Source organism: Phocoena sinus, chromosome 6 (genome assembly GCF_008692025.1).
Source record: "Phocoena sinus isolate mPhoSin1 chromosome 6, mPhoSin1.pri, whole genome shotgun sequence".
Lineage (NCBI taxonomy): Eukaryota > Metazoa > Chordata > Mammalia > Artiodactyla > Phocoenidae > Phocoena > Phocoena sinus.
In genome coordinates this window covers 36,701,525-36,717,212 of record NC_045768.1, presented here as the reverse complement: position 1 = coordinate 36,717,212, position 15,688 = coordinate 36,701,525, and the positions used below count along the sequence as shown (strand labels likewise).

Genomic DNA, 15,688 nt, shown 5'->3' with positions numbered 1-15,688 from the left:
CTGAAGATAGACAAGTTCATTCCTTCCATAAGCTTTCATTGATTAAATGCCTATTCTCTACAAAAGAACATACTAGTGCCTTGTGGGGCTGAAACTGGGATGAGGGATTGAGGTCATGCTTTGCATGCTAAGATGGGAGAGAATTTGAGCCATAAAAAGGAGCAGACCAAATGTATGTACTTTAAGGAGCTAGTCATTTCTGCCAGGGCATCAGGAGAGTCTTCAACCCAAAGATGGCATCAGGACTGGTCCTGGAAAGATGAGTAAAGTTCCAGAAGGAGGAAAGGAACGAGCACTTGAGGCAAAAGAGGTAGCCAGGAACATTCTCAGAATAAGGAGCAGTCTGGTGAGATGAGCACATTAGGGGTTTGGAGGGGTATGGTGGGAGGTAAATACAAATCTATAAGTATTACAAATTTAACTCCCTAGTTTGTGTACTCAGAAGTCATCTTTCAAGAATTTCTATTTTAAAGCTCTTTAAACTATTAAATTTTTAAATTTATGATTTATTTATAAATGCATTACATAGATCAACATTTTATTTCTCTTTCTCTCAGGTCATGGAACTTCCTTTAATATTGACTGCAATATCTGTTCTTGTTTTGCTGGTAATTTGGTGTGTTCTACCCGCCTGTGTCTTAGTGAGCACAGCTCAGAAGATGACCGTCGTACCTTCACAGGTAACCATGGTCACCCAGAAGCTGCCCTCATCCCTTTGTACTCATGTTCCCTTCAAGGCCACTTCTCTGGTCTTGCCTTAACTGCAAATTTTCACAGTAAAATTAATACATAACCTGAGAGCAAGGTACTTTCCTCTCTGGATCTGTTGCCTCCTCTATAAATTGAAGGCATTAAACTAAGTGGTTTCTTAGGGTCCTTTTAGAGTTCCATGAGTCAAAAAGAGCAGGGCCAGTGATTGGGATGGTTTTAGTTAAATGTAATTTTTCTACTTGCTAAAATACCCATTTATCCCTACCATTATGGTCTAAAGTGTCCATGTATTTTCTAAATTTGCTTCTGTTTTAATGTTTTTATTACCACCTTCTTTCTTGTCCTACTTTGTCTTACTGAATTCATATAGGTAGGGACCCCTATAAACAAAGCTATAGGTAGAAAAAATAAAGAGTGTTTCTCCCAATCTACTATATAAAATCTAGAAGTTAGATGTATCAAGTCTCGCTTGGGAGATTTCTGGAATGTTGAAGGGTGATAACAAAAGCAAGACAAAGACAAAGGTTGTAAATGCCTTACATAGATTCCTTCCATTCATATCTCCGTAGGGATGGGGAAAAACAGGAAAGTAACTCAGGAAATTATTGTAATTTTGAAACTTAAGAATTTTTGTGAACAATCGGTCAAGAATACGACTTTCTTGACTTTCCTTTGCTTTATGCTGCTGGTATTATGCTCACACCAGCTGCAATAAGTGAAAAACCTAGCTCGATGGGATGCTCTTTTCTTGAGAAGAAGCTACGGTTGTCAACAGCAACAGCACAGGGGCTGGCATCTGCTGGTACCTGCTTTTTCCCAAATCTGAAATACCTTTGGTTCTGGGTGAAGAGGAACCAGGTAGCTGCCCTTACTCCATTTCTTGCTGCTGCACCAGCAGCTTGATTCTCCTTCCATGGAGTTGGTATTACACATGGAGTGGGGTAGGAAGAGAACAGAATAGGGTTTTACCAACCTTGTATCTCCAGCCCATTGGAAATAAAAAGGAGATCAGAAATAAGAAGTGAACGGCAGACTGATGAGGAAGTAGAGGCAGGACTAGCTCCACCCCATCCTCTATCCACCCTAATGAGTACCAGCCTTTGCTGATTTATTCTTCTGTTGTTGTTGTCCTTTATTTTTATCCTTTGTCTGCTTGGTCTGATGAGGACAATTCATTCTGCTTAGAGAAACAGTTAAAATGATGTGGGGATGAAAAATGAACTAAGGACGTACACGGAAGACTTTTATTTATTTACTTACATCTAAGTGTTTTGGGAAGTTGAACTTTACAACTAGAAGGATGCTTTTTCCCTGTAATGTGTAGCCCCTCGTGTCCTGGGATAAATTACATTAATGACTATTTAGCTAGTAGACTCTAAGGAGATTTTACTGGCCACAAAGTATACCACATTTTGGGGGACTCAGAGTGCCCCAGTCCACACAGGACTCAGAAGGAGATGTTCATGAAAATTCTTAAGTCTCAAGTTACAATAATTTCTCAAGTTACTACCTTCTTGTTCTTCCCCCTCCCTAAGGAGATGGAAGGAACCTATGTGAGGCATTTACAACCTTCATTATTTATCTTGGTTTTGATATTATCCTTTAACATTCTAGAAATCCCCTAAGCCAGAATCAAACATCTAAATTTCATATTTTATATACCAGATTGGGAGAAACATTCTTTACTTTTCCTACCCATAGCTCTGTTCGTCTCTACCCCTGGAATCAAGATCTGGAGGCCCTCAATTAGCTGGCAATAAATGGAACAAAGGAAAGTCATTATGCAGACAAATGGCTTTTCAGAACCTTGCCACCTTTAAAAACACTGTCAGAGATTGGAAGAATTTTTTTTCTGACTTATTAAAATTGTATTTTAACCTGAGACCTCTGCGTGCTTGTTAGTGGTTTGCCTTAATTAGGAAACGTGAGGGGAAGGGGACCGTACAAATGCACATTGTTGAGGCACTCTCTTCCCTTCAGGTCTGCCCTGTAACTGTGCAGATCAGTTTGTCCCTGTGTGTGGGCAGAATGGACGCACTTACCCCAGTGCCTGCATTGCTCGCTGTGTGGGCCTCCAAGACCATCAGTTTGAGTTTGGATCATGCATCTCAAAGGATCCATGTACTCCTAACCCCTGCCCAAAAAACCAAAGGTAAGTCAAATGCCTCCTTATCTTTTTCAACTGAAGGTCACCACTTACTCTATACCAGACAGTGAAAATACAAAGATGAACTAAGGTGGTCTCTGCCCTGAAAAGTTGGAGTCTAGAGGGAAAGATCCAGGTAAAGCTGCTTGGTAACATGCTTTGATTGGGGGCCCAGAAGTTGAGCAGTTTACACAGCCTGGGGGAACCTGGGAAAGCCTCTAGAGCATGTGACAGTCGGCTGGAAAAACGAGGAGGAGACTGACAGCAAGGTTTACGGTGAAGGAAAGGTGGTGCTGGTGAAGGCAGAGAGAGTAACAGGAGCAAAGCTCTTGGCTGCTGGAAACGAGGAGAGAGCGTGGTGTATGCCGGGAGCTAGAGCAGTTTTGTAAGACTGGAACAAAGTGTGAGGCAAGGAGAGGTGGCAGTTGAGACAAGAGAAGCAGATGCATTCTTGTTACTAGCTACTTATGCCTGATGGCAATAGGAAACATTCTACTTAAAACCTACCTCCATTGTAGGGATGGGACATGAGAAATCTCTGGAAGTGTAACTTCAGTATTTTATGAAGTTGTTTAGGGGCTCCTTTCTCTGCATTTTCCTCGGGAGCTCAGAGTGCAGTTGACCTTGCCTTAATGATGGATTTCTGTCTGTGGTGGCTGCAGGATGAGGGTCCTGATGATCCACTTAGGTTTCAAGCTTCTAGAACTGGAGTTTTCACTGACTACCTCAGAGAGCTGAGCAGGACATGTCCCGGTGCCACAGTCCTTGCCTTATGAAGGTTTTGTGGAGAGCAAGCAACTGCTTCTCCATCCTGAAAATCCTGGTGCAGCGTGAAGGGAAGGAAAGATTTTCTCATGTGTTAAATTTATTTTAACAAGTTTAAATTCTCTTTTAGCAAAGAGAGTTGGTCACCCATCTAGCAAAGTTTACATCATGAAAACTAAGCCCAGGGAATTGCTATGGAAAGAAGACAGGGTGCTATACATAAAGAAACATGATAAAGAAATAAGTCAAAAGGATAATATAGTTGTGTTGGGAGGTAGAATTGAGGGTTGCTTTGGTATTTGTTTGTTTCCCTCTATTTGCTAACCTTTCTGAATAAGGTTGGCTTGCTTTTATAATAAAACAATAAAATCCCAAAGTGGAAAGGGCTGGCTGGGTATAATACAAAATCAATATAAAAGAAAAGTTTGAAAAATGCAGCTACATGAAAATGAAAATTTTCTGCATGGTAACAAACAAAAGACAAACTGAGAAGAATCTCAGAGAAAGGGCTGATGTCCTTACAATATAAAGAACCCCTACCAATCAATATGAAAAAGATGAACAACCTAGTATAAAAATGGGCAAAGATCAATAACCAATAGAAAATGGACCAAGGATGTAAACATAGGAGAAGAAGTACAGATGGTTCTTAAACACTTGAAAAGATGCTTATATTAGCTGGCGGGGAGTAACTCTAGCTACTGTATACAAAATATCAGTGCTTTAACATAGTAGAAGTTCAAATACAGTCCATTTGGGTGTTCAGCAGGTGGCTTTCTACATGTGATTCAGAGACTTAGGATCCTTCCATCTAGCAACTCTGCTCCTACAGCCTCTAGTCCTCCTCTGTCCAGCAGACAAGAGAAGGGAGATGATGGAGGTTGCTCTTGAGAGGCTTTTATAGCCCAGGTTAAAAATTCATCTCTACTTCCAGCCACACTCCATTGTCTAGAACTTAGTCATTTGGCCAGAACTACTGCCAGGGAGACTGGGAAATGTAGTCTAGATGTATGCCCAGGAAGAAAATTAAATGAATTTGATGAATGATCATCTAGCCAATCTACCACAATGCTTAACCTTTCTCATATTAAGAGAAATGTAAATTAAGGTAAAACTACAATTGTGTACCATTTTCTGTCTACCAGATTGGTAAAGGTAAAAAGTTTGATAACAAAATGTAGGGAAGTAGGCAGTCCCATACAAGAGGATTTTGGGGTGAAGATTGGTACATCCTCTTTGGAGGGCAATTTGTCCAAGGCTACCAAAATTTTAAGTGCACATACTTTTTGAGTCAGCATATATAAATGCTTATTCTTATATAAAGTATCTCTGGAAGAATAAATAAGAAATTGATAATAATGGTTGCCTCTGGGGAAAGGAATTAGGTGGCTGGGACACAAGGAGTAGGAAGGAGATTTACTTTTCACTGTATATGATTTTGTGTCTTTTCACTTTCTACATGGGCTTGTATTATCTGTTCAAAAACTAATTGTTTAAAAAACAAAAAAAAAAATAAAAAACAAAAAGTTGAGAATAAATAAATAAATAAAGTTATAGTCATTCATCAAGTATCTACTGATATACCAGGCATCTTTCTAAACACTAGGACGCAATAGTAATCAAGACAAAGTCCCTGCCCTGATCGTGTTTATTTTAATTTACCCCCCAGAGTCTCAGCCTTTCCTATTGATCCTCTTATTTCTGTACATTCATATTGGTAATGTTTTTCCTTCCAAAATTACCAAATTTCTCCTGATATTCTTTGTTCTCATTCCTTCAATGTTAATAGATAGTGAAGTTCTAAATGTTCTTCTTTTTCATTATTTCTCTTCAAATGTCTTAAATTTCTGTAAAATTATTACTACATGCATTCTAATTTCTTTCTTCTAGTTTTATTGAGATAGAATTGACATATAGCACTATATAAGTTTAAGGTGTATAGCACAATTATTTGACTTACATGCATCATGAAATGATTACAATACGTTTAGTGAATATTCATCATCTTATATAGATACAAAATTAAAGAAATAGAAAAAAGTTTTTTTCCTTGTGCTAAGAACTCTCAAGATTTATTCTGTTAACTTTCATATATAGCATTCAGCAGTGTTAATTACATTTATCATGTTGTACATTACATCTCTATATTATAACTAGAAGTTTGTATCTTTTGACTACCTTCATCTAATTCTCCCTCGCCTCACCCTTTGCCTCTGGTAACCACAAATCTGATCTTTTTCTATGAGTTTGTTTGTTAGTTTTGAAGTATAATTGACCTACAACTCTGTGTTAGTTCCTGGTATACAACATAGTGACTCAGTATTTCCATACATTTTGAAATAATAGTTTAGTTACTGTCTTCCATCATACAAGGATATTATTGTACGTAGTTATCAACTATATTCCCCATACTGTACATTTAATACCTGTGATTCCTTTATTGTGCAACTGAAAGTTTGTACCTCTTAATCTCCCACACCAATTTCTCTCCTCTCCCCACTCTCCTCCCTCTGGCAACCACCCGTTGGTTCTCTGTATCTATGACTCTGTTTCTTTCATTATGTTTGTTCATTTGTTTTGTTTTTTAGGTTCCACATATAAGTGAAATCATACAGTATTTGTCTTTCTCTGTCTGACTTATTTCACTTAGCATAATACCCTCTAGGTCCATCCGTGTTGTCACAAGATTTCATTCTTTTTTATGGCTGAGTAGTATTCCTGTGTGTGCGTGTGTGTGTGTGTGTGTGTGTGTGTGCTCGCACACACACAAAGTTTCCCTTTCTCTACATCCTCACCAAGACTTATTTGTTGTCTTTTGGATAATAGCCATTCTGACAGGTGTGAGATGATATTTCATTGTGGTTTGACTTGAATTTCCCTGATGATTAGTGATGTTGAGCATCTTTTCATGTGCCTGTTGGCCATCTTTACGTCTTCTTGGGAAAATGTCTATTCAGATCCTTGGCCCATTTTTTGCTTGGGTGTTTGTTTTTTTTTGATGTTGAGTTGTATGAGTTCTTTGTATATTTAGGATATTAATTAACCCCTTATCAGATATATCGTTTGCAAATATCTTCTCCCATTCAGTAGGCGGCCTTTTGATTTTATTGATGGTTTTCTCTGCTGTGCAAGAGCTTTTTAGTTTGATGTAGTCACATTTGTTTATTTTTGCTTTTGTTTCCCTTGCCTGAGGAGACATATCTAAAAAATATTACTAAGACTAATATCAAAGAGCATACTGCCTATGTTTTCTTCTAGAAGTTTTATGGTTTCAGGTTTTACATTTAAGTCTTCAATCCATTTTGAATTTATTTTTGTGTATGGTGTGAGAAAGTAGTCCAATTTGATTCTTTTACATGTAGTTGTCCAGTTTTCCCAACACCATTTATTAAAGAGGCTGTCTTTTCCCCATTGTGTATTCTTGCCTCCTTTTTCATAGATTAATTGCCCATATAAGAATGGGTTTCTTCCTGGACTTTCTATTCTGTTCCATTGATCTATGTGTCTGTTTTTGTGCAGTACCATACTGTTTTGATGACTGTGTAATATAGTTTGAAATCAGGGAGAGTGATACCTCCAGCTATGTTTTTCTTTCTCAAGATTGTTTTGGCTATTCAGGATCTTTTGTGTTTCCTTACAGATTTTAGAAATGTTTGTTCTAGGTCCATGAAAAATGCTATTGGTATTGTTATAGGGATTGCATTGAATCTGTAGATTGCCTTGAGTAACATGGCCATTTTAACAATATTAGTTTTTCTAATCCATGAGCATGGCATATCTTTCCATCTTTATGTGTCGTCTTCAGTTTATTTCATCAGTGTCTTATTAGTTTTCCAAGTACAGGTCTTTTACTTCCTTAGTTAAATTTATTCCTAAATATTTTATTCTTTTTGATGTGATTGTAAATGGGATTGTTTTCTTAATTTCTCTTTACGTGCATCCTAATTTTAAATCCCATCAGAAGAGGCAACCACGTTAGTAGTAGTGATGGTGGTGGTGATGATTTCAGTGCAGGAAGCTTATCTCTAAAAAGAATAGAAGTAATTTCCTTTGAAATTATATGATGCTAGCTAATATATTCTTCTCCTTTTACTTTATAGACTAATATTTGTGTATCTTATTATTTCAAATACCCAGTAAAAGCTAAACATTTTCGTAGGTCTTATCTTGTTATAGAAAATTATAAATACCCTTTATAGAAATGAGGGAGGGGGTATTGAGAACGGAGCAAGGTTCAGGTATTACTAGGAAAACCCACCTTCGGGGGTGGCATTCTCTCAGTGATTCACTACCAGCCAGCATCAGGTCCTCAGCCTTGTAAGCACAGAAACCTGAAATTTTCAGTGCATACTGTGAAGCCTTCTCTTAAGATAGACTCATATTAGCCAAGCTGATAATTAAGCCTCTGAAAATGCTCCATTTATTATTAACGAGAAGGCCTCCAGCATTGGGCCCCAGCCCATTTGATGGCTTCATATCATGCCTCTTCCACCCCAAGCATACTTTGCTCCTGCTCTCGGGGTCCCCTGCCCTCTCCCCCAGCACCACAGGGTTTCAGGCATCACACCTTTGCTCTGCTGCTCCCTCAGCCTGGCAGGCCTTCATCCTCCTGGTTCTACCTCCTCCTGGTGCTTTCTCCAGGCTCCCCAATCAGAATGACTCATTCCCACGATCACTTGGTGTGTGATTTTCTACCTGATAGCCTGCTTTACATGCACACTCGACTCCCCACTCTCCATAAGCTCTTGGGCACAGGGACTGTTTCTGATTGCTCTCTTACTTTCTCCTCAGCCTCCTGTGCCCCGTCAGTGCTTTGCCGGCCCCACCATGGTCCCTTACGACACTGGCTCATGGTGCTGCGTTTGTGTTTTTCAGATGCATACCCAAACCACAAGTCTGCCTGACAACTTTTGATAAATTTGGATGTAGCCAATATGAGTGTTTGCCAAGACAGCTCACCTGTGACCAGGTCCGAGATCCTGTTTGTGATACAAACCACATGGAGCACAGCAATCTCTGCACTTTGTACCAGAGGGGGAAGAGCCTCTTATACAAAGGCCCATGCCAGGTACCACTGTTTACCTGACAAACCCAAGTACACTGAGCATGAAATCAGCTTATGATCTTTTACACATGAATCAGCAGTGAGACCCCTTCAGGGTCTGCTGTGGATCCCGTCAAATCTAGAGCGCTCAGTCCTCCACCAAAAATGAGCCATCCCGAGGCTGGCTTTTCCTCCTAACACTGGAGGGCCCCCTTGCTCATGTGTGAACCTTTGCACATCTAGTGTACAGAGCAAGAAGAGGGAGGCTTCTTGCCGCCAACCATTAGGAAAAGAATTTAAAGTCTCACACCCCTGGCACTGGTCAGCAGCATCTTCACTTCCCCTAGTTCTGTGGGCCCTCATTAGAAAACAGCCCAGGAAGGATGCGAGGTAAAACAACGAAGAAAAGAGCTCTTTCCCCACTCTTCCCACTGAAGTCCCACCTGAGGTATGAAAAGTGACTGAAAATTTCTCTGAAACTTAATGTTGTCTTACATCAGTTTATCTTTCAGTCTTTGAGGGTCGTGAAATCTGTATTCATGTTAAAAATAACCCCAAGGACAACCCCACTGAGGCCTCCCACAGTACCACTGATCTATAGGCTGGGCCCTCTGCCTGGGGGAAGCCCAGCCTTGGGCCAGCACCCCCTGCCCACAGCTGGCTGACACCGGACATGCTGGCTGCTCATTTCCTGGTCTTCATTGTCAGAAAATCCCTTCAGGTCATCCCCCGGGCTTGTTTCCCCTCAGAGATCATGTTCCAAGTGCACTGATACCTTTACTCTGAATTCCCAGTCTTCTCTTCCTGTTGTTCCCTGTTCCTGGCTTCAAGTTTTCGCTTGCATGTTCCTAACCTACCTCATGGAGCCAGTCTGTCTGCTCTCCTGATCTCTCCACTCTTGCTTCTCCTTATCCCATACCCAGCGTGAAATGATAAGGCCTCTGAATTTGCATGAAGATTGGACTTGTTTTCTTCTAACAGGTTCTTCTGGAATAACGGAAGTCTGGAGGGAGGGAGGATTTTTATCTCGTATCAGTTCACAGAGAATGAGTACCCAAGTCCCAGAGAGGCTGAGAAAAGTAATCTCTTCAGTTCATCTTGGGACAGCCCTATTGCCCCCAGCCCCACCCCATGTTTAGCAACCTCAGGAGCTTACTTCAGAGGGTCCAAGAATTTATACTGTCTTTCTTCCTTCCTGAAAATAAGGAGACCTACTCTGCACTCTTGGTTAGGAAAAGTGCACCACAGAGGTTTACAGGCTAACTGTGCTTTCTTGCCCTCAGCCCTTCTGCAGAGCCCCAGAGCCCATTTGCGGGCACAACGGGGAGACCTACAGTAGCGTGTGTGCTGCCTACTCGGACCGGGTGGCGGTCGATTACTATGGGCCCTGCCAGGCCGTCGGGGTCCTCTCTGAGCACAGTTCTGTCACTGAGTGTGCTGCTGTGAAGTGTCCTTCGCTCTCAGCGACCGAATGCAAACCCATCATCCCACCCGGTAGGCTGGCAGTATTTGGGGTGGGGCAGGGGTGGAATTGGGAGGATTTGCGTATCTGTCTCCAGAGAGTGAGTCACTGAGAAGAGAGATGACTAGTGTGTTTAAACTTTTCAGAAAGTCTTGACTCCAGCTGATGCTGGGCCAACCTTAAAAAGCTGTGGGTCTGCCTTAGACATCATCTGGTCTGGCGATTTTAAAACAATGTGGAAAACTTTTTTCAATCCTGCCTTAAACACCAATAGATAAACAGCAATATTTAATTGCTAGAATTATGGTTATTAGTTCAAATGCATAGTGTTTGCATATTATAAAGTTAATGAATAAGGAATTGGTTACTAATGAATGAATAATTGAAGTAGTTTTGATGAACACAAACATTTGAAATTGAGAAAAACAGAAGATGGTTGTTGTCTTAGATTGGCCTTAGCATCTAATTTAATTGTTTTGGTTGCATATAATCAAGAAAGCCTTGTTTCGTACAGGCTATTATAAGCGGTGACAGTTTTCAATCAGCTTACCTTACAGTCTCTTACTCTTCGGTTAAACAGAGGTGTCAGAAGAGACTTTATCCCAAGTCTGCACAGAACAGATTAACCTGGAGTCTAACAAGTTCATTCCTCTGTCCATGAACTCGGCAAATGTTTCTTGAGCTTCCACTATGTCCTAAACACATTCTAGGCACTGGGGACACAGCAGTGAGCAGAACAAAGCCTCTTTCCTCCTGGAGACCACGATCTGACATTTTATTATGGTCTAACAGTTTAAAATAATTTTTAAAATTAAATTTGAATTAAACACTCATGGAATCCCTGAAACACTTGCTCCTGTGTTTCGCAGACAGGAAACACTTGCCCGGGATCACGCAGTGAGTTCTGAGCAGGGCAGGGTGTAGGCCCTGCCTGTCTTGAAAGGCCAGCTCTCCCTGTGCTGTATTAAACCACAGCTGCCCCACCTGAGAAGTAGCACAGGAGGAAAGCAGGGGTGGAGGAAGGATTTCGGTAAATGTATAGAGTATAAGACTCCAGGTTGGTCAGGGAACATATCTAAAAGTGCAGTCATCAGGAAGGACTGCTGTGACTTTCCCAGCACAAAATGAAGGGCTGGTCATTTCACCAACTATTATGAATTCTCTTTGTTTCTAATTCTGAACACACATAAAATGGTTTCTGTTATACAGGTGCTTGTTGCCCGTTATGTGCTGGGATGTTAAGAGTTTTATTTGACAAAGAAAAACTGGATACTATCGCTAAGGTAGGTTGCTTTATGTGCCATGTACGGTTGAAACCTTATCCATAAAGCTGTCAGTAGTCGTGCAGACAGAATGAGTCACGTCATTTATAGATAAAGAAACTAATTTGCCCAGGAGCAACTTGCCCAAGGCCGTATAGCAGCTCACAACCAGGAGAACTGGGGTTTGAACTCGAGGTGTCTGGCTCCGTCCTGTGCTCCTGCCCTCTACAGCCTGGCTGTGTGGTGACCTTGCTCTGCAATCCATCAGCCCGGGCCTTTCTCAGAAAAGGTCCCCTGCCGGCATAGTGGAGGCAGACGAGGCAGCCAGGGACTGGTCATGCCCAGATGGTCTCAAGGTTGCCATCCCTCACATGGTCCCCATGCCGCCGGGGGCTACGTCCAGAACCGGCCACATTCCTCTGATGGTTTTGCCTCTTTCCCTTTGCTGTATCATCACTTTTTCTGCTTGCTGTTTTAGAGACTCATCTCTAGAAATGTAGCAGCCAACACCTGCCACTACCTAGAAAATTATGTCCATTTCTATGAAAACACCTGTATTTTTACAGGAAGGCTTTAATTATTTTCCTGTGGCATCCAACTCAGAACTGTCCCTTAAAAAAGTGCTCCTGGGGCTTCCCTGGTGGCACAGTGGTTGAGAGTCCGCCTGCCGATGCAGGGGACACGGGTTCGTGCCCAGGTCCGGGAAGATCCCACATGCTGCGGAGCAGCTGGGCCCGTGAGCCATGGCCGCTGAGCCTGTGCGTCTGGAGCCTGTGCGCCGCAGTGGGAGAGGCCACAGCAGTGAGAGGCCCGCGTACCGCAAAAAAAAAAAAAAAAAGTGCTCCTCGTGAGAGTGTTTATCTCAGCCAGAAAACTCAGCAGTCAGAAAAAAGAAAAAACAAACCCATTGGAATGGGCTCTGTGGATATTTTAGAATTCAGCCAGCAAGGCCCTGTTGGGGCCCCGCACTTAGGGGTTCCTCGGTTAAAAGAGCCTCTGTGGCTTAGGCAAGGTGGCAAGGCAGCTTAGGCAGTAATAAGGAATTCTTCTTTTTTTCAGGTAATGAATTTTTTTCTCTCTCTAGGTGGCAAACAAAAAGCCAATAACCGTTCTGGAAATACTTCAGAAGATCCGCATGCATGTGTCTGTCCCACAGTGTGACGTATTTGGATACTTCAGCATCGAATCAGAAATTGTGATCCTGATCATTCCTGTGGATCATTATCCAAAAGCTTTGCAGGTGGGGTTCAGCACATGTTGTGCAAGCATCCTGTTACTTTCAAGTTTGGAGGACTTGGGAGGGGGTGAGAGCAGGAGGAAGGAAAGCATGGCAGTCTCTGAGGGGCGGAGCTGCACTAGGTTAGCAGTGGCCAACAGAACGCAAAGGAGTGGGAGAGGGCAGAGGTTGAGATGCTGTGACTCAGAGCTGCAGAGATGGAAGGCATCTGCTCATCATCCAGACGAGGAGGCGGCTGAGGCCCAGGGAAGGCAGGGACTGACACAGGTCACGCAGTAACAAAGCCAGAACCGACTCCTGTCTCCCGAGGGCTGTGCCCCCACTGGGGAGGAGGAGCCCACCAGCGCTGGTCTTATGGGCCAGCTCACAATCTAGAGGTGAACTTCACTCAGGAGGCCCAAGTTTCAGTGTCAGCATAGTGAGGGCTCCAGTGAAGGGGGTGAATACAGCTGTTTATAAACTGCCACAGTTAGGAAGCTCATTAAGTCTAATTGCTTTCCTCCTGATATGTCGGTGGGCATTGAAAGGCCACTCCCTGTGACTATGTTTAAGCTTGAAAAGATAACTTCTAAGCATGGAGAAGGGGTGAACAGGATTGTGGGAAAAGAAAGGGCAGTGGCAGTGTGGGTCATGGCTTTTTTCATTTGATTTCCATTGATGCAGTTATTTTTTGTGTAATAAATTGAGACTATTAAAATGTTACTTTGGCTAAGAAAAGAAGGACAAAGAGAAAGCGTATTCCTGGTGTTAGGATATTTGTGGAATTTGTCTGACTTGACCTTTTCATGGATTCTGTGATTTTATATTAAAAGAATCTGATTATCCTCTCCCAGATTGAGGCTTGCAATAAGGAAGCAGAGAAGATCGAATCCCTTATCAACTCCGACAGCCCTACTCTGGCGGCCCACGTCCCTCTGTCCGCCCTCATCATTTCTCAGGTGCAGGTCTCCAGCAGTGTGCTTTCTGCCGCTGCCAGGGCCCAGCCTCCCTGCCACTCCCACCTCTTCCTCCTCATCCTGGGTCTCGCCTTGCACAGGGTCTGGACACACAATTGACTGCCCATGAAAAGTGCAAAATATTCCTTGATCTAATCTTTCTACTTTGGAAAAGACGTACAGGACTGCTGGTTTATAGTTGAATAGTGGCCAAGTCAAAGCACTTGTCACCTCTAACCTCTATGCACCACACAGTATTTATAATCATCAGTGTTAGTAAGGGTTTTGTTTTGTTTCTACAAATGTTACAATACGTTCTTCCAAATACTAATGAAAAGAGGATGTCTCCTTCTGGCAGATCACTGCCTTACATTTTACATTTTGCTCATTAGATGGGTCCCCCACTCTAAAACAAATTCTATATCATTGGTAAGTGAGATGATCACATTGTAGAAATATAACTCACTTTACTGTGGGCTTCGTATCACAAAAACTTCATTTCCAAGTTCTTTTTAGTATTAAAGTGCCCCTAGAGTGTGTGTTTGTTTACAGATATTCCCTACTCTGTCTAGAAGTGAGGGGTCAGAGCAAAGAGCCACTGCTATTAGAGTATGAAATAAAGATAAGGCATCTTTGGAATTATCATATAAATCATCAGGCAAATTTAATTTACAGAAATCTAATTCAGGAATCCATTTAATGTGGTAAGCAAAAGCAAGCTAAGTAAATGGCACTCATATAATATATTGTAAGTGACAGTCTCAGTGGTTCCTAATGTGTGTCTGTGACTTTTGTGAAAGGGAGAAGTTATATCCCATCAAAGCGACTTGTATTATGCATTTTTATATTAACCAGATGTATATTCTTTGGTATCATCCAAGTTAAATTTAGAGTTTTTAAAGATCGACCTTTAAACCAATTGCTGCTACTTATGTAATTGCCAAAAAGTGAAATAATTAGTAGTTCATGTAAATAATACATGATTTTTCTATTTTATTATGAAGGTGAATAGCCATATTTGTAAAATGACAATCATGTGTGTTAACCCAGTACTTTCCGTTCATGAAGACACATTTGCTTTTTGTGATATGCACAGTGTAGATAAGTGTTCTGTTTGACTTTCTTTTTTGATATAGAATTATAAAGAATTGTGGTTTATATATTTAAAAGTGTCAATCTAAGTTTGAAAATGTTTGCATGTTGTCTAAGAAATTGAATACTTTGAATGTGTTTCACAGTTTGAAATAAGCTATTCAGTGTAATACTTCTTGTTTATATGCACCTAAGCTTAGATTTTACATGAAGTGTTTTTTCAGTGTTATATGTACCTTCTGAAAAATATAGGGATATGCATATTATACCAAAATGTTGTTTAAAAGTGGGCACTTAGGGCTTCCCTGGTGGCGCAGTGGTTGAGAGTCCGCCTGCCGACGCAGGGGACACGGGTTTGTGCCCCGGTCCGGGAAGATCCCACATGCTGCGGAGCGGCTGGGCCCGTGAGCCATGGCCTCTGAGCCTGGGCGTCCGGAGCCTGTGCTCCGCAACGGGAGAGACCACAACAGTGAGAGGCCCGCGTACCGCAAAAAAAAAAAAAGAAAAGAAAAAAAGTGGGCACTTAAAGCTTTCAAAATTTCTCAGTGGCGATGTAGCATGTTTGTTGCAATTGCTTTTTCTATATAAATGTCTTCAATGCAATATACTGGAAAGCTTTTCTATTTTAATAAAATAATTTTATATGATTATGTGTATTTCCAAGCAATGTGCACATTTTAAATGAAACCACTGATCACTCTTGGGCAAGCTATGTCCTTTGCTTTGGAATAAGAAGTTATGGGAGTGTTATTACTCCAAACCTGGGAAAGTGGAGCAGATGGAACAGAGCTGGTCAGAGCAGACCCAGGCATGACCAGAGGCCAGGCTGTGGCAGAAAGTCAAGTACAAAGACCCCAGCTTTAGGTCTTCAGGACAGAGAGAGCTTCAGGCCCTCCAAGACCAGGAACAGACTAGGGAGTTCTACTCCCCACTGCCTCGACCCAATATTCCAGCCCCAGGATATGTCCTGGGAAAAAGGGAACTGGTCAGCAGGCCTGAAAGGTTCTGTCAGTCAGCAGAGGCTAAAGCCCCAA

The 15,688-nt window shown here is 41.8% G+C and overlaps 1 protein-coding gene across 3 annotated transcripts in view; it reads left to right on the top strand.

Moving 5' to 3' along the window:
* The window catches only part of RECK (reversion inducing cysteine rich protein with kazal motifs), a 73,213-nt gene extending 57,896 nt beyond the window's left edge, over nucleotides 1-15,317 (top strand). For all 3 annotated transcript variants that reach the window (XM_032636211.1, XM_032636212.1, XM_032636213.1), the window contains 7 exons: nucleotides 558-680; nucleotides 2,692-2,863; nucleotides 8,498-8,690; nucleotides 9,950-10,160; nucleotides 11,338-11,411; nucleotides 12,475-12,630; nucleotides 13,461-15,317. In XM_032636211.1, coding sequence (XP_032492102.1) covers nucleotides 558-680; nucleotides 2,692-2,863; nucleotides 8,498-8,690; nucleotides 9,950-10,160; nucleotides 11,338-11,411; nucleotides 12,475-12,630; nucleotides 13,461-13,682 — 1,151 coding nt within the window. In that variant the 3' untranslated portion in view covers nucleotides 13,683-15,317. The remainder of the gene's footprint in view (nucleotides 1-557; nucleotides 681-2,691; nucleotides 2,864-8,497; nucleotides 8,691-9,949; nucleotides 10,161-11,337; nucleotides 11,412-12,474; nucleotides 12,631-13,460) is intronic.
* The last annotated feature ends 371 nt before the right edge of the window (nucleotides 15,318-15,688 follow it).